General features: G+C 41.5%; 1 protein-coding gene across 1 annotated transcript in view; it reads left to right on the forward strand.

The window, feature by feature from the left end:
* The window catches only part of EML6 (EMAP like 6), a 178220-nt gene that overhangs the window by 85957 nt on the left and 74268 nt on the right, over positions 1–17995 (forward strand). Inside the window, exons 11-16 of the mRNA XM_087823568.1 lie at positions 2401–2568; positions 3727–3833; positions 6006–6124; positions 7106–7292; positions 7760–7865; positions 15059–15152. Coding sequence (XP_087679694.1) covers positions 2401–2568; positions 3727–3833; positions 6006–6124; positions 7106–7292; positions 7760–7865; positions 15059–15152 — 781 coding nt within the window. The remainder of the gene's footprint in view (positions 1–2400; positions 2569–3726; positions 3834–6005; positions 6125–7105; positions 7293–7759; positions 7866–15058; positions 15153–17995) is intronic.

Genomic DNA, 17995 nt, shown 5'->3' on the forward strand with positions numbered 1-17995 from the left:
TAAATTTTAAGTGCTGTTTTAGAGGCTGGAGATCCATCAGTGAGTAAAACCAGCACAAATCCATGCCCTCATGGAACTTTTACTAATACATAAGAAAATATGAACATGTCCGATGGTGAGAAGAGCTATGAAGGAAAATAAAGCAAGCAATGAGAGTAGAGCTCTTGGCTGGGGCCATGTCTTGTTGCTACTTTAAATAGGTTAGTCAGACAAGGGTCACTAATATGGCTTCATCTGACAAGAAACCTGCAGGAGGTAAGGGAACCAGCCATTCAGGTATTCAGAGCATCCCAGAGAGGAACAGCAAGTGCAAAGGCTTAGAGGCAGAAGAGTGCCTGGCATGCCTAAGAAATGGCAAAGAGACCAGTGTGCCTGGAGGGGGCAGGGGGGGCGGGAAGGAGAGAGAGGGAGAGAGACAGAGAAAGAGAGGAAGAGAAAGAAAAGGGAAGATCAAGAGAGACCTAAATATTAATGACACCAATGCCTTTGCAGGTTTTAGTTCTTACCTACTAAGTGTCTGTTATATGTTTCTGCAGAACAAATTCCTCTCCCAGCCAAATTCAGCAGCTTAAATCAACAAACATTATTAACTCACAGTTTCTGGAGGTCAGGGATTCAGGAGAAGCTTAGCTGGATGATTCTAGCTCAAGGCCTCTCATGAGGTTGCAGTCATCTGAAGGCTAGACTGAGGCTGGGGTCCACTTCTGAGATGGCTCACTCACATGGTCGTTGGCTGGAGGCCTCAGTTCCTTGCCACATGAGCCTCTCTGTGTGGTGATTGAATGTCTTTAATGCATGGTGTCTAGAGATCCAAGAAAGAGCAAGGAGAAATCTGCAGTGCCTTTTAGAACCTCCTTTTGAATGTCACACATCTTCACTTTTACCGTATTCTATTCATTTTGATTTGTATTAAAGAATTTGTGGACATATTTTTAATTATTTTTCTAGATTTTTTGAGATATAATTGACAAATAACATTGTTTAAGTTTAAGGTGTACAGTGATTTCATATACGAATATATTGTGAAGTAATTACTACTTTAAAGTTGGTTGACCCATCTGTCACCTTACTTAGTTACCTTTTTTGTGTGTGTATGGCAAGGACATTTAAGATCTACTCTCTTAGCAACTTTCAAGCATACAGTACAGTATTGATAACTATAGTAACCATGCTGTACATTAAATTCCCCAAATTTATCTATCTTATAACTGAAAGTGTACCCTTTGACCAACATCTCCCCATTTCTCTCACCCCCAAGCCCCTAGTAACCACAAACTTACTGTCTGTTTCTACGAGTTTAACATTTTTTTATTTGTGGGCATATTTTTAAACCATTGAAAAGAGCTAGGTTAAGTGATCTCTGATGAGGGTAAAAGGTGAGGGCAGGAAAGAGTAGTCTAATCAGATCTATGGAGATAAGGAAAGAATATACTTTGCTTCCCAATTACTGAATTATCACCAGCCAGCATTTCCAGCTGACCTTAGCTGGAATCTGGTTCATGTTATTAAATCATCAAAACTGATTTAGGCAACTCTTTGAAATAGGCAAGGTTGCTTTTAAGACACAGGCCTTCCTTTCCCCTGTATGGCAGTGTCCCCCTGGACTTTTTTTGAGGCTTTAATGTAATTGGACCTCTCAGGAAAGGGACATGTCGCAGTCATTTTCACTTTCACATAAATCTAAATCATTACGTCTCTAGTGGGTATTTAATATTTAAAAGTGATAGTGGAACAGATGGCCCCTTCCCCCAAAGAGATTTCATTTGGAGGGACTATAAAAGGTAGAAGTATTTCTGAAGGAGAGATAGGGTGCTTGTTGGCCCCCAAAATCTTCCATAGTCTTTGGAGTATCTGGCCCACATGATGAGGTAGGCCCAGCTTGTTTCTACGACTTCACTGCCACAGTAGTTCAACCACAGATATGAATGAGTTCAGATAGTTTTTCTATTAAATTCACTACCTGATGATGATGTTTACTGAGAAAAGCAATCCTTTTAAGAGACGAAAATCTGATTCTCCCAAATGTACATCTAAATGACCTCAAACAATAATTTGACGTTTCCCACAGAATTATTTTTGGTTTCCCAATTGTGACGACTGTCCATTTTATCTAGTGTTCCAAGAATGTGTAAGGTATTCATTCTTTAGCATTCACTTTCAGAATCAGTGAAGCAGCCGGAATTATTTGGAACAGGGCTTAAGATTAATTTTTAGCTTAATCCATACTGGGATAACTGAAATATCTTTTGAAGTAGTTGCTTATTTGTTATGACATGTAATGCTGAAAATTACTTTGTAATATATTTGAAGATTTTTATTCTTCAACGTGAATACGGATGTGATTTTATAACCAATAAATTCTACTTTTTGCGTAACTAATCTTCTCAAAAATATCTTCAGGAGCCAAGTTTAGAAAGTATGTGGGCCACTCTGCACATGTCACAAACGTCCGCTGGTCTCACGACTTTCAGTGGGTATTAAGCACAGGAGGGGCTGACCACTCAGTTTTCCAGTGGAGATTTATTCCAGAAGGTGTCAGCAACGGCCTGCTGGAAACTGCACCCCAGGGTAAAACCAATAATAATTTTTTTCAACATCTGTTTATTTTTCAATAAAAATTTCAAAGCATGTTCTAACATCTCTTCTGGAGGTAAAGAGTTAAGGCAATTTTGAAAAATTCATTCCTATAATAAATTTTAAAGTTAAAAAAAAAAAGAACAGAAAAAGACGTTAGAGACAAATATGGGTCAGTTGGTTCATTTCCTTCAAAGGATTTTGCTTATGCCAAATGCAAGTTGAAGGTCTAAGGTCTACATGAAGAATGAACCTGTGAAGGTAACACGAATGTGTACATTTCTGCCTCCTTAGGACGACTGCAGTGGGCGGTGGGTCTGCTCGGTCAGGCTGTGGGGTGACAGGGTAACCTTTGGAATAGAAGTTGCCTCCAGAATGGGTTTGAAAGAATGGTCCACAATCCGGGCCAGTGTGTTCCAGTTTAATGGATGTGTAGCCTTTTTATTTATTGTGATGTCAGCAGGAATGATCAGGTAATAAAAGGAAAAACGCTGTGGGGAAAGATTTTTATTGGGAGGGATTCTGCAGTGACCTTGACCATGGCAATTACTGACACTTGGTGGGCATGTTAACAGGCTATAGAGGATCTTTACTGAAACAAGTGGTTGGATTTCCTTTTGTACCAGCCCTCTTCTTGGTAAAACCTTCCCCTTCCTTTTTTTGCCCCTTTCAAGGCAAGATTAAAAACTTAAAGATCTGTTATCTAATAAAAATGTGGAAATGGAGTGGGAGGCCTTGCCCTAGTCTGTTAATGCTCCTGAAAGGGCTGAGGGGTGAGCTTAACCAAAAGATAAAAGAAGAAAAAAAAAGATGTTTTAAGAATTTACCTTGCCCGGCTGGGCATGGCTCAGCGGTTGAGCGTCGACCTAGGATCCAGGCGATCGGGGTTCGATTCCCAGTCAGGGCACATGCCCGGGTTGTGGGCTCGATCAATGACTCTCTCATCATTGATGTTTCTGTCTCTCTCTCTCCCTCTCCTTTCCTCTCTCTGAAATCAATAAAGATATATTTTTTTAAAAAAATGTACCTTAAATGAAAACGTATAGTTATTTTTATTTACTTTGATAGAAGAAAGAAAAATTTTTAAATAAAATATTTAGCTCTTTAGAAAAGTCAGTTTTTGCTCAATTCTCATGGGCTGTGTTTCTCCAGAAGGCGGCACTGATTCCTACAGTGAAGAATCGGACTCGGATTTATCCGACGTGCCCGAGTTGGACTCGGACATTGAGCAGGAAACGCAAATCAATTACGACCGCCAGGTGAGTAAGCGCGGCCTTAGACAGGGGCCTTAGAGCCCAGAGGGCCCCTGCACTGGGACGCTGGCTAACAACGGCTGGCACTTAGGCAGGAGAGAATCAAGACGAGAATAAGGAGAACCGTGTACTTCCTATCTTTAAATACAGGTTGAAAATAAGGCACTTACCTAATTGTATCCTGAAAAAATATTTTTAAGCAGAAGGGAGTAGCAAAGTTTCAAAACTGAATGACGTTTGGGGTTTTCTGCCTCCCTAGCACCTAAAACTTTAAAATATTTTTTGGAGGAAAAAGAAGTGTAAGTAAGGTACCAGATTTTTTATTCTCCTAGCAGACCATTAAAGCATGCGTTTTCTTTACAGAATAGGTAGTCTTGAAGCCTCGGTGGTTTGCAAGAGAACTGTTATCCTGGTTTCTTTCTTAACTTGTGGAGACCATTATCCATATACTTATATAAGTAAAAGCCCAAATACAATGCACATTATCTCAGAAATCATCTCTAGTATAAAAGTTGGGCAATTACATCCAAATTGAGCCCTGATATTATGAAAGTAGGCATTTTATTTTAGCATTAAGCAGCGAGTATTAAACAGCCATCCTTCACCCTGTTCTGGCAGTGACTCTAGGGGTTCCACCCTCCTGTCGTTTAACAGAGGTACGTGAAGCCGATTGTGTACGTGAACACTGAGTTAAGAAGGTTTCAGCCCAGCAGCTGTCAGACCTACCGCATAGGCCTAGGACAGCTGCCGGGTGTTGGGTGGCTCTGTGGGGCCATAGCCTGTGCCTTGCATACAGCACATTCAGCCCCACGATAGCCCCGAGAGGTTGAGTAATTTGCCCATGTCCACATTGCCTGAGGATCAGGGTGAGAATGCAGCTCTGGGCTCCTCTCCAAAGCACACATTCCGTGTACTACTTGGCTTTGCCTCTGTATAAGCATTGAACTTACTGATTTTCAGATGATATTTTTTCAGCCCATAATCATCACTCATTGATTCAGTGTTTGAAAAATTTTATCAGTAAAAATGTCATTCAACTGGTGGCTTGTTTCAACTTCATGACTAAATCAGTTTGTGTATCGGTGCAGTGCATTATGCAATAAAACTGCTAAAGATAAGGCTTTGAAAGGAAATTACGAATGTGGAAATATCATGCAAACACTAAACAATATTATGCCCTGATATCAAGGGGAAATGGAATTTAAGCAAAAGGAACATGAAATATAGGAGGGGAAAAAACATTTTTTTTTCCATTGGGAAGCCTTTATTTAATAAAATGATGCTAGTAAAAGAATAAAAAGTCATAATTTTACTGAAATCTGTGCCTGGGATTTATATATTCTCCCTGACATCTTACTTTCCAAAATTTTCACCTATCTTGTTTGATTTATGTTCACAATATTTCCGAGTTATTCCTTAGCAGGGATTTTTATTTCTGTTCAACAGGTGGGAATTTGAGGCCCACAGAGGTTATGAGACTATTCAAGTAAGCAGTAGAGATCCCAAGGCTAGAACTCAGTGCTTTAAAGTCATTGGTGAGATGAGAGCATCGTGAGTTCAGATGAATAGCTATCCTTAGATTTTTAAAAGATTAGTTTGTTGCACCTGTAATAGAACAGTAATGAGATACCTTCTGACTTCCTTTTTTGAAAAAGGTTTTTGGTTAAATCCTAAACAGGGACTTTATTGTAATATTTCGTAAGTTTTTTTAGTAATGTAGTTTCAACAAATGAAAACTTTCCATTATGAAGATGAGAAATTATTAACAGAGTGTATTTAATTTTCAATGTGTTACATTGATATCTCTTGGTAGTAGGGCCTAAATACATGGTAGATAAAAGATTCTCTGTCTGGCTGATCTCCCCATTGTTTACAGTGGGGTATTACAGCCCCACTATTATTGTGTTGACGTTTATTTTTTCTTTTAATTCTCTTAGAATGTGCTTTATATATTCAGGTGCTCTGATGTTCGGTGCATAAATATTTATAGTTGTTATATCTTGTAGAATTGATCTCTTTATCATTTATAATGACCTTCTTTGTCTCTTGTAACCATTTTTAGCCTCATGTTCTCAAAAACGTGATTCCTACAATTAAAGATTTCCTGAGAATGTCAGGATACTGTTTTTGAAACCTGAAGAAAAGAGTCTCAATTGAATGTATTTGTTATGCTCTAAGGTTTACAAAGAAGATCTACCTCAGCTAAAGCAACAAAGTAAAGAGAAAAACCATGCAGTGCCCTTCCTCAAACGAGAAAAGGCTCCTGAGGACAGCTTGAAACTCCAGTTCATACACGGGTGGGTGGCCTGTCCCCAGCCTTATGTCACTCGCATAATATTTCTGTTGCACGGTGCTGCTCTAAATGTTGACAAATTTTTCTAGATTGAATTATTACTACAACTATTACTAGTACAAGGCTGACCAAATAAATCTAAATATAGTACAGACTTTGGTAAAGTTATTAAACAGAAAATTATATTGTAAAAAAATTAATAAGATAGAATTTTTCAATGAGTTCAGATGTATAGTCACATATGCATACTTACAGCATCAAGTCTGTTCCTATTTTTCATTTTTTAATATGTGTAAGCACTGAGAAAGCTTATTCACATAAATAAGTCGGTGAGAATGGAAGCAGTTTTATCATAGCTACGTTACTCAATCCTTTAAGCTCCTCTTGACTTATAGGCCAAAAATATATATTGTGGTTTTGATATATCACCCAAAGTGTCTTTTAATGATCTGATTAAATCTCACTTTAATTTTGGTAAAAGTAAAAAAATTGGAAGTCACCTGACTTGCCAAAGGACTTCCCGCCCAGCCGCTGGAGTTGTTCCCGTCCATCACCCGCGCTTGTATTGTGCTTGGTCCCTCTGCTCTGGCGTCCCTGGAAGGCCTGACGCTCCAGGTTAATACACCACAGTGAGAGCCCAGACGGGCCGGAGGAACGGCCTCCTGAAGTGGGAGGACGCAGCTGGGAAGGGGACGTGGGAGGAAAACCTGCGCCTGGCCGCAGGCGTGTTCTCACCCCGGTCGGTTTCCAGAAACAGCACGTACTGGCGCTGAGCGCCTGGGAACAGGTTCCGTTAGGACGATCGGCGCCCGCTTTCCCCTCAGAGGTCACCCCGTGCCCTCGCAAGTCCTCGTGCCCCGGTCGTGGAGGCTGAGCAGCTGTGAAGACGCCCGGGTTTGTGCCCGTGCAGGTCCACACGCTAGCTCTGCGCCGCCCTGTCCCTCCCCGCGTCCCAACGCTGCGCCCTCCCGGGCCTGTGCTTCAGTTACAGGGGCTATGACTGTAGGAACAACCTGTTCTACACGCAGGCTGGGGAGGTGGTCTACCACGTGGCCGCGGCCGCCGTGGTGTACAGCCGGCAGCACCACTCGCAGAGGCTGTACCTGGGCCACGACGACGACATCCTCAGCCTCGCCATGCACCCCGCGAAGGACTACGTGGCCACCGGGCAGGTGCGCGCCTCTCCCCTGAGACGGGGGCCTAGCCAGAGGGGGACCTCATGCTGAGTCCACTTCACCGGTTAGGAAGTCAGGAAAGACTTGGGAGAAATGCCCCTGAGGCGCGGGGGGGGGGCCCCCAATGCCTCTGACACGCCGGGAAGCCTCTGAGGGATTCGCACCCTGGTGTGAATGATCTGTGAACAGGATTAAGGGAAACAAATAATGTAAGTTCTGTGAGTGCATAATCCTAATTTACTTTCCTCGTCACAGTGCTTAATATATCCTTGAGGCCAGAGCAGTCTTCTCACTCTTCATGCCTCGGTTTCCTCATGTGGAAAATCAGGGAGTTGGGCCAGACGATTTCTGGGGGTCCTTCTATTCTCCAATTGTGTGTGTTTGATTTCTGAGCAGCACTTGACTCTAAAGAACAGAATTATTCTGATTTATAAGTAATTAACACACTCATCCCGCTCTTTAAGGTTGGAAGAGATGCTGCCGTTCACGTGTGGGACACGCAGACTCTGAAATGTCTGTCACTGTTGAGGGGACAGCACCAGAGAGGAGTGTGTGCACTTGATTTTTCAGGTGAGCCCACCTTCCGTTGTCCCTTGACGAATGGGTCTGCATTTACTTGAGATTTTTTTTCTTTTTCTAGCATCCTCCTACTTAGTCAAGGTCTGTTTGTGTCTCAGCTCCCCAGTCTTAGACTGGAAATCAGATATGTTGATACCTCATGAAGAAATGTGGCTCTTAGATCATATGTCCTCTCCTCCTTTCCCCGTCTGCCTCATTTCCTCTCTCCCAAGTCATTACCCTGAGCTCACACTGTGTTCTGCATTTGCTTGAGTGATTTGAAATCCAGAGCAGCTGTTGCTGTTGAAAGACTTAGTTGCAAATATCTGGCAGTGACGCAGACCATCAATTTTAACTCTCCAAATAAGGGGGAGCCCAGCACTTGCAATTTAAACTATAAAGAACTAGAGCGAGGGCTGCAAATTCTCTGCAAATGGCCACTTTACAACATTGGTGTTTTGGAAATAAATTTCATATTGAAAAATAGAACTGAAGCTTCCGTTTTTTCTTTTTTAATTCTCCCTCGAGGTCATTTTCTCCATCAATTTTTAGAGAGAGTGGAAGGGAGGGAGGGAGGGAGGGAGGGAGAGAGCGAGAAACAGCAATGTGAGAGAGACACGCTGGTTGGTTGCCTCCCGCACCCGCCTGGACTGGGGTGGGGAACCTGCAACTGAGATACGTGCCCTTGACCGGGAATCGAGCCAGAAGCCCATTGGTCCGAGGGCCGGTGCTCTAACCATTGGGCAAAGCTGGCCAGGGCTGAAGCTTCCATCTTTTTAATTTAAAATTTGGACACAGTACTATAAAAATACTAACTAATGGATATAATTTTCTTTAGGGTGAGACCGTTTCCTTAAACTAGAATTGGGGTCTGAGGGCCTAGCAGAAAATGTGTTTTTATGTAGAAAATTTAATAACCCCAATAGTAGAAATTAGATCAGTAGAAAAAATTCTTAACTTTTCTACAGAAAACTGACTCTATAATTTCTTTCTCCTAAGTTCCACGACATGTTTACAATGTGCAACACGTATAATATTAGCCATTACGTTCTGTGACTGCACAACCCGAGCCTCTCTCATGTGTCCCTCACTCTCTGCCCTCCTGGTTCAAACCCTCACCTCTCTCTTCTGTGCCATGGTAGTCGTGCTGGTCTCTGATTCCATCTGCACTCCCTCCAGTCCATCTCACACACTCCTGGAGTCTTCCAGAAGCACAGGTACTACATGGACTCCCCCTGGTTGTCTGACTCAGGGCTGATCGCTCGGCGGGACATTCATGGCCATCCATGACCTGCTCACCTTCCTTTGCAGTTTCACCCACTACCCCATTCATGCTCCTTCACATCTAGCGAGCTATAGAACTAAGTGCTCTCTTGTCCTTTTCGGCCTGTGTTCCTTTGCTCATGTGTCCAAGTCCTACCATCCTTTAAGACCAAGCTGAAAGTTTTCTCCCCCGTTTTTCCAGGGAGAAATGATGTGCCCCTTCTTCTGCACCCCTTAACCCGTTGCTGTCATCGCTCTGTGGTACCTCCTAGAGTCCCTGTGGTGCAGTAGTTGTTTGTGTGGACACCTCCTAGGCCCGTCACAGATAGTGAGCTTCTCGGGCAGCGCAGCTCATCTCGTTTGCCACTGCACGTGGAGCGTTGTGCACACAAAAGTGAATGAATGAACAAATAATATTTTGCTTACTGTACTTTTTCTTGATTTTCACTACTACTATTAGAACTTCACATTTTCACCATGTTGGGGTGAAAGTTATCCTTGTTCTCTAACCAGTAACACGGTGCAACTTGTGTGTGTTTGTTTTTGATGACATGCGCATTCTCACATACTGTAAACTACTGTACAAGTCTGAGTTAAATCATTATTACAATTATACTTTCTGTGGTTATTAGATTAGTAAAAATCAAAGCTAAGCAGTTTACACTCTACCCTGGTGGGCATGGGAAGTGGAAAAGGCACAAGTGTCGAGGAAAAGAGAACTACTCGGCATGCTGCGTGCCAGTTGAAAGTCCAGATAACACACCCGATAAACAGTGAATACAAAGTCCGAAACTTCCACAGGTTCGATGGACGTGCAGGTTTACGTTAGGTGTGCCGTGTGTCCTTGACAAAGCAGTAAAATCTAAATGGAAGCCCTCATTTGAGTTCAAATATGGTTCTACTCCAAATATGTAAATGAATTTCTTTTGCATTTTTTTCATGGTTCCCCTCCTCAATGACTCTTTTCCTAAAATTAAACTTGCTAGCAGATGCGTATGTGTATACTTAATATAAAGTAATATTAATTATGCTCTAGAAGAGTGGCAAGATACCCATTAAAGTAGCAAAAATAAATACAAATAGTAAAACCTAAATATGTACTAGATTATAAAGAATCTAATATATTCATATTTTTGGCAGCATTGAAAATTAACTCAATAATTCTAGCAAACAATTTGGCACCATATAATAAAAGCTAGAATTCAAAATGACAAGTATGTAGACTATGTGTATTTCATACACATTTCTATGCACCAAATTCAGTAAAAGAAAACTAGAACTCAAAATAGCAACTATTCAGTGATTTCATCTGAAAATGTATGCATGTGTATTAGCATATAAACAGGGTAGCAAGAAATTTAGAATAATATAAATAGAACTTAATAATCATTAGATTTTTTTCCATAGAATTGATTGATCTTTTTAATTTAGAAGAATCAAAAGAACTAGCTCTTGTTACTTAAATTCCTTCCTTTAGAAAAAGGAATTAGAGACATGTTGATGAAAGGCGTTAATGAATTATGAAAGGAGTTAGTAAGCTGGTACCCAGCAACTTGTTCTCTGAATTTCTGAGAGCTCACATCTCTTCTGGGCTTAGTAGTTTTATAGAAGAAAGGTCAAGAAATGAAGTGAACTTGGAAATCTTTCCCTCATGAGGCCGCCCTGCAGGTCATTGCTGGGGTGAGAAACCAGATACTCTGGGAAACGGTTGAGGAGCTGATTTTGTCCCTGCTTCTAATTCTCATCTTGGGCAAATAAAGAAGTCCCTAGATACGAAATATATTCTGCATTAAAATTATAGTTTCCGTTTTAACAATACAGTCTCTATTTTCCCAGGTAACAATCAGTTACCTGGGAAAAGAGCCCATTTACTCAGCAATTGTGTTATTTTTTGATTGTGGAAAATTAGATTCTTGTGTTGGAGTTTAAGGAAACCAGTTTAGAAAGCACTGATATTAAGGACTAGTCAGGAAGAATGTTCACTAGTATCTCTTACATTTAATCTATCACCTTGAGCAGTTACATGCAGATGAATTGCGGGGGTGGTTGACCTTTGTAGTCTCTATGGCGCCCCTGAAGGTGTGAGCTGGGCCTCTTGGCTTAATTTTATTGCCAGTACTTTATGTAACAATACAACTTCAGTGTTCAGCAGACCCCCGCGCCACTTTACAGGCCAAGAAGGGAGACCCAGGGAAAGGTCAAACAGTGGCAGATCCAGGACGAGAACCCAGGTCTCCTGGCTGGGGGTCGGCTGGGTGGGCAGTCTTGCCTTTTCCTGCCCTGCCCTCCCCCAGGGCGGGTGTGAACTCCTGGCCCGAGTGTCATGCCTGGAGCACTCCATGAGCTCACCTACTTCCCTGCTCCCTCTGCCCAGCAAGTGCCTCCAGCTGCCCCGCCCCCATTCTCCAGTATAACTGAGTGGGCAGAGGGTGCATAGATGCTGCCATGTGGGACGCCCCAACCCCCATGAGAAGAGGCCCCCGTCCTGGAACAGCCCTGAGTCACACACTTACCTCAAAGGAGCAACCATACCTTCCTTCTGAAAACTGATGGAGAAAAGTCCAAATCCCAAGAGAGGAGAGTGGATTCTCCTGGAGGACCACGTGAGCAGGGCACCGCGTTGGCTGCACCCAGCTGGCGGCCCCATCTGTGTGCCTCAGTGCCCCCCCCCCATCTTACAAGTCAGCTCTCCTTGGAGGTGCTGTGGAAACACTCATCGTGCATTTGTCTCTTATTAGAGGAAAAATTGTCCTGGAAGTTCAAAGCAGGGAAATGATGTGAAAACTGGACAAAAAATGAGCAGTTACACGGAAGGGTTTAGATGAATCTGTTCTTGCCGCTGTTCCAAAGCCAACAAAAAGAAGACGTTTTTAATCAAAAACATTTCCTGCAACATAACCCATAACTCTAAATTATGTAAACAAGAAAGATTGTCTCACCTGAGACCCCTTTAACTCTGTGAATTCGTCATGGCCCCCGAGGGAAAGCGGCCGCCTCTGTTTCTGTGCCCGAGGTGAGGAAGGGCCTCCACGTGAACAGAAAGGCGCACGCGAAAGAGAAAGCTTCAGTCGCATGAGTATTTCTCAACCTAAATATCATCCTCATATTTTTTAAAACCTTCATTGAATAAGGCTGATTTCCACAAGGGCACCTCTAAGACTAATGTGATGTCATTGTGTTCAATTCTGGAGGGGAAAAAAAAAAACCTATGCATTTTTTATGAGCCTCGAATACAGGGACCAACTTGTAATTTGTCTGAATAAAAATTTTCTCTTTCTGATTTGCCCTTTACTGTGGACATAAGTGCCTTAGAATTATTTCTGGACTTTGTCACAAAATATCCGTAATGAATACATACTGCAACTGGAAAGATTTGAAAGAACATTATCTAGACTCTAAAAATATGGCTGAAAATAAAGAAACCCCAAACTAACTGGTCAAGGAACAATGGATTTTCAAAGCTAAGGTCAGGCGCTGTGGGTGAGAATGAAAACTGGGAGAACCTGAAAGGTAGCCAAGTTATATTTCCAAACTGTGTGGTGTGCAGAAATAGCCTAGCCCTTCAGAACTCAGGAAAAGTCACTATGCATGGGGATGTAAAGTGCCGCATAGGAAATACAGTCAATAATGTTGCGATAGCTATGTATGGGGCCAGGTGGGTCCTGGAAATACCAGGGGGGCACTTTGTAAAGTGTATGATTGTCTAACCACCTGAAACTAAAACAAAGTCATGTGAAACGGGAACTGTAATAGAAACAAATTTTACAGAAAGGAAAAGTCACTATCCTAAGGAAGAGGTGTGGGGTTGAAGCACCTCTGGTTTTGGACTGCTTCTTCCGTTGCTACTCATAGTCACGAAACTCTTCTAGGGGCAGGAAGGTGGTAAAACTGTGAGGACAAGATGGTGGGGACTTGCAGAAATTTTAATTTAAAAAAGCCGCGAAAATCAACTTACCCTGAGGCGTTCTTCAGAAGAGAGAAAACTTTAAAAACTATCATCGTAAGTGTGTGGATGCTTGTATTCTTAGAAAGAAAGTGTTCGTGTCTTCATCTAATATTGCTGTAACCTCATAGCTTGAAAGGATTAAGGTAACTTTCAGATCCTTGCCTCGTGCTTAGTAGTCGTCGAGGACTGGGGAGGGTGTGGTTTGTTAAACCAGGCTCTTGCTTTCGTTGACTCTCCTTCTCCCTCCAGAAGAGACGCGGACCATTGTTCCCAGGTGGCTGCAGGGGAGGGCCTGTGGCACAGGGAAGGGCGCTCACGGGTTGGGCAGTGGTCAGCCTTTGCAGGAGGGTTGCCAGATTCAGCTAAGAAAAGAACAAGAGGTCTAAGTAAATTTGAATTTCATATAAACACTTTGTTTAGTACAAGTAAGCCCCATGCAGCATAAATATGCAATGTAAATGTAAATATTGTAGGGGACATACACTAAGAAATTATTCCTTGCTTATTTGAAATTCCAGTTTAACTGGGCTTCCCTCATTTTTCCTGGCAACCGAATTTTGCATCTACCCCAGGCCTGCCTTTGAAACGGTGCCAGATGAGACCCTGAGTGGACCGGGGAGAAGCAGTTTACCACATTCTTGTGTGCTTTGCCCTATGTCATTGGTCCTCTGTAGTCAGAGAAGACGCCTGTTTCCTGACGCCCAGTGAGCTTGGTCACCTGTCCCCCAGCCTCGTGCACGCACAGCTGACCCAGAGACCTTGTCCTTGAATCCAGCTTTGTGAGGAGGCAGCAAAGGAAAGACTGACTGACCGTACAACTCTCCTGCCTTGAAGGGAAAAAGCAAATTAGCTATTTTTATTTTAAATTTAATTTTCCATATATATTTTTTTAATTTTAGAAAACAATCTCAATAACCAAAGTATAGTAACCATTGATATTATAAGTAATATTTAATAATAAAGGAAAATGTTCATCATGTAACATGAAAAAAATTAGGTAATAGTATGTTCAGTATGATCCTGATTTTGTGGTTTTTTGTTTGTTTTTTTGTGTGTGTGTATAGATACAGATATAGATGATATAGATATAGATATAGATGATATAGATATAGATATAGATATAGATATAGATATAGATATAGATATAGATATAGATATAGATATAGATATAGATTCCAGAGAGAGAGGAAGGGAGAGGGGGAGAGAGAGAGAAACATCAATGATGAGAGTCATGGATCGGCTGCCTCCTGTGTGCCCCCTGCTGGGGATCAAGTCCAAAACCTGGGCATGTGCCCTGACCGGGAATCAAATCTCGATCTCCTGGATCATAGGTTGGTGATCAACTGCTGAGCCACACCATCTGGGCCTGATTTTGTTTTTTTTTTAAAGCACGTTTATGTAGACAAAAAAAATCAAATATATGCCTAGAACTCTGAATGATTTTAAAATTTCTTCTTTCCATATTTTCTAAATGTCCTATAACAAGTATATAGCAAGTATACGACATTTGAAATAGGGAAACTAAGAAATGAAGAATTTTTTCATTATAAAATCATCTTTTGAAAGAATTTTTGAAGTTAAATTTAGTTCCCAAATGATCTTATCTTGGAGGGTTAAACAGAACCCGGTTTTTTAGAGCTGAAAATAGACTGAGTCACAAAGCCAAATGGCTCTTCCAGTAAATGCCATAGATTTGTCTGTCACAAAATCGACAGGGTTGTCGTGACGTACCTGAGAGACTCCCCCAGCCCTGCGTCTAACACTGGAATGCTGGGTCAGCGACTGCGTTCAGCAACCGGTTACTGTGCCTTAAGATCAACTGTTACTAGTTACGCATTTCATTTAGCGAGGTCCCTTCAGTACATGACACTTCTAGTGTGTTTGAGCCTAATAATATGCTCAAGGTCAATTTCTCATTGGTCTTTATCGGATATAAAATGTTTCTGTTTTTCATTGAAGAAATGAGTCATTTTACGTTTGTGTTGTTTTCCTGCAGCCGATGGAAAATGTCTGGTGTCAGTTGGCTTAGATGATTTTCACAGTATTGTATTTTGGGACTGGAAGAAGGGAGAAAAGATAGCCACGACAAGGTAAGAAGCTGCCGAGGTGGGACGGCATCCTGCTGATGACCCCGCTTCAGTATCGGTCAATAGTTTTCATTTTTTGCTAAGATTTCATCTCCAAACTCAGATGAAATTCTCATAGAAAGCTTAACACCCAAGTGAAAACACATCGCAATATTTCAAGGTGCCAAGCTTGACCTAGAGCAGTTAATGTTTGTTTCTGGGAACTGGAAAATTTTGGAATCCTTCCCGAAGAGTTAGTTACTCAGCACTTTGCTTTTAGTAATACATGCATTCTCTGTAGCAGAGCTTTTTATGAGCAGCAGAAAAGCGGCTTTTCTCAGGCTTGTGCCTTGCCCCTTGTTTTTCCACCGTCTTAGCATCTGGCGAAGGATTGTCAATGTCACTGGAGTCAGAAGTCCCATTTGTCATGAGGCCGTGGCATGTGGGAAAGGAGGCCCCAAACTGTGCATCTGCCACTCACCCTCAAAGCGGGCAAATTGTTTCCCTAATCTCCTCATCTTATAAATAGACTCTTCAGGGCTGACTGCTGTTTATAGACCACCTGTCCTCCCTGCCCAGCCTCCCTCCCTGCTGAATCAGCCCGATGCCGGGGCATCACTTTCCACTGCCACTAGCATGGGCGCAGCCCTTTGCCAACCACGGTGAGGAGTCAGTGTAGCTGGCAGCCAAGGCCCAGCAGTACAATTTGGTGCCCAAGGCATGTTATCCGTTTACCTCTCTACTAGCTCTTCCCTACATTAACCAACTTACTTTTATTTTGCTATATAAAATCATCTTTAATAGCTTTGAACCCCTTTTTAAATGAATATTTCCCTCCACAATAGTAAGTGGGGGACAGAGGTTTTTTTGACAATTTGATTTAATGAATGAAGATCTATAAATTGCTGGAAATTGAGGGGAGGAGCGGATGGAGCCTTGAGGACTCCAGCTGACTGTCTTGGGAGAAAAAGAGAAGCTTTTCTGATGACTGCTATTGAGATTGGGTTCTTGGCAGCAAGTGGCAGCTCATAAATCTGCCTGCCCACGTGGTTTGTCCCTTGGTCTCTCGTCCTGCCATTCCTCACTGCTCTGTCACCCCTCTGGTACTCAGATGTAGATCCCACTCAGAACTCTGCTTTCCTTCTAGAAAAAGAAACTGAATTTTAGTTTAATATTTCCAGTAACATCCCATCTGCATTAGTAGTTAATCTCAGGCAAAGCACATGTCTGCATTCAAAACAAATGCAACTTTCCTGCTAGAAAACCCTTTGCGGCAGTGGGTGGCTCACCAGTTATAAGCCAGAACTATTAATAGAAATGGAAGAAAGCTATATTTATTAATATAAAAAAGTATATACATTTTTTCACTTTGTTTTTCTTACACACACAGTTGTAGGCAACTTCCTTACCAATTTAACAAGTGTCTAAAGGAAAAATTACAGAGGTACCCAATGAATGGTCTTTATTTAAATGTGGATATTAAATATTTACATGCCATCAGTGGTTAGTTTAGAACTTTAACCACAATGGAAACAACATTGCTGTTTTTTGTATACCAAGAAACTGGATGGAAACAAAAAAGTGCTTTCAAACTTTTTTCCCCCCTAACTATCTAAATGTTTGACATTCTATGGACATAAGCAAACAAAACAATGCTCTTTTCTTTTTTTAATATCTGTAATTTTTTTTATATCTGTTCTCAATTTTTATTTTGGTTTTCTCTAGCATCTTCTCTCTAAAATGTATACTCATGATTTAGATCTGTGTGGATTTTCCTCCAACCAAGAGATCTTTGGATGCTTAATGTCCTTTAAGGTGATCTGGTTCATTTCTCCACTTTGTGCTAAGCACATTTTCTCTTCTCTGTTATCTAAGCTTTTTTCTCTCTGTCCTAATTGTTCCTGATACATCCAGTGACATATCACGTTCCTAGTGTTCATGCTTCACTTTTGACTTTGAAAGAAACAAAGAGAAAGTTCAAAAATCAGTTCCTTCTTTCCTGGCTCTCACTGTAGAAGGGCCCACATAATGGATATGGGGGTGCTCTGATCTGTTCTTTTAACTTTTTAGCATGGTGAGACAGAAGTGGAAGAAACAGCATAATGAACATCCCTGCACCATCACCCAACTGCAACATCCTACTAATGGTACAAATCTCTTCCCCCTCATTTCTTTCTTTTACTTTTAATGCTATAGTATTTTAAAGAAAATTTAAGACACCATGCCCTTTGACCTGTGTACATTTCATTAGGCATTTCTACCTGAAAATATACTTTTAAAAATCACCATTTCGTTATCACAACTAAAGCAACAGTAATTTCTTTCATCTGTTACCAAATTCACAATCAAACATTTCTGATTGTTTCAAAGTTGAGAACTGGTTTATTCAAATCTGCATCCACACTAGGCCCAGGCATTGCATTAGGTTGTTATCTCTTAGGTCTCTTTCAGATTTTTATTTTATAGCAGCCCGCCTCCCACCTTTTCATGCCATGAATACGTACATCTGAGGAACTGGTCATTTCACCTATAGAATGTTTCGCATTCTAAGCTGGACTGATCTTTGTGGAAGCATTTCAAGCATTCCCTGCATTTCCTATAAATGGTAGTTAGACCTGTAGGCTTGATTAGATTCACATTCAGGTTTTTTCCCCAATAGTTTTATTGATAAGTCAGATATCATGCAATTCACCCATTTAAAGTGTACAATTCAGTGGTTCTCAGCATATTTACAGAGTTGTGCAATCATCACCACTCTCAAATTTCAGAACACTTTCACCACTCCAGAAAGAAGCCCCATACCCATTAGCACTAATCTGTTTTCTGTCTCTATGGATTTTGTATTCTGGGCATTGCATATAAATGGA

The sequence above is a fragment of the Miniopterus natalensis genome, chromosome 13, assembly GCF_054644295.1.
Source record: "Miniopterus natalensis isolate mMinNat1 chromosome 13, mMinNat1.hap1, whole genome shotgun sequence".
Taxonomy (NCBI): domain Eukaryota; kingdom Metazoa; phylum Chordata; class Mammalia; order Chiroptera; family Miniopteridae; genus Miniopterus; species Miniopterus natalensis.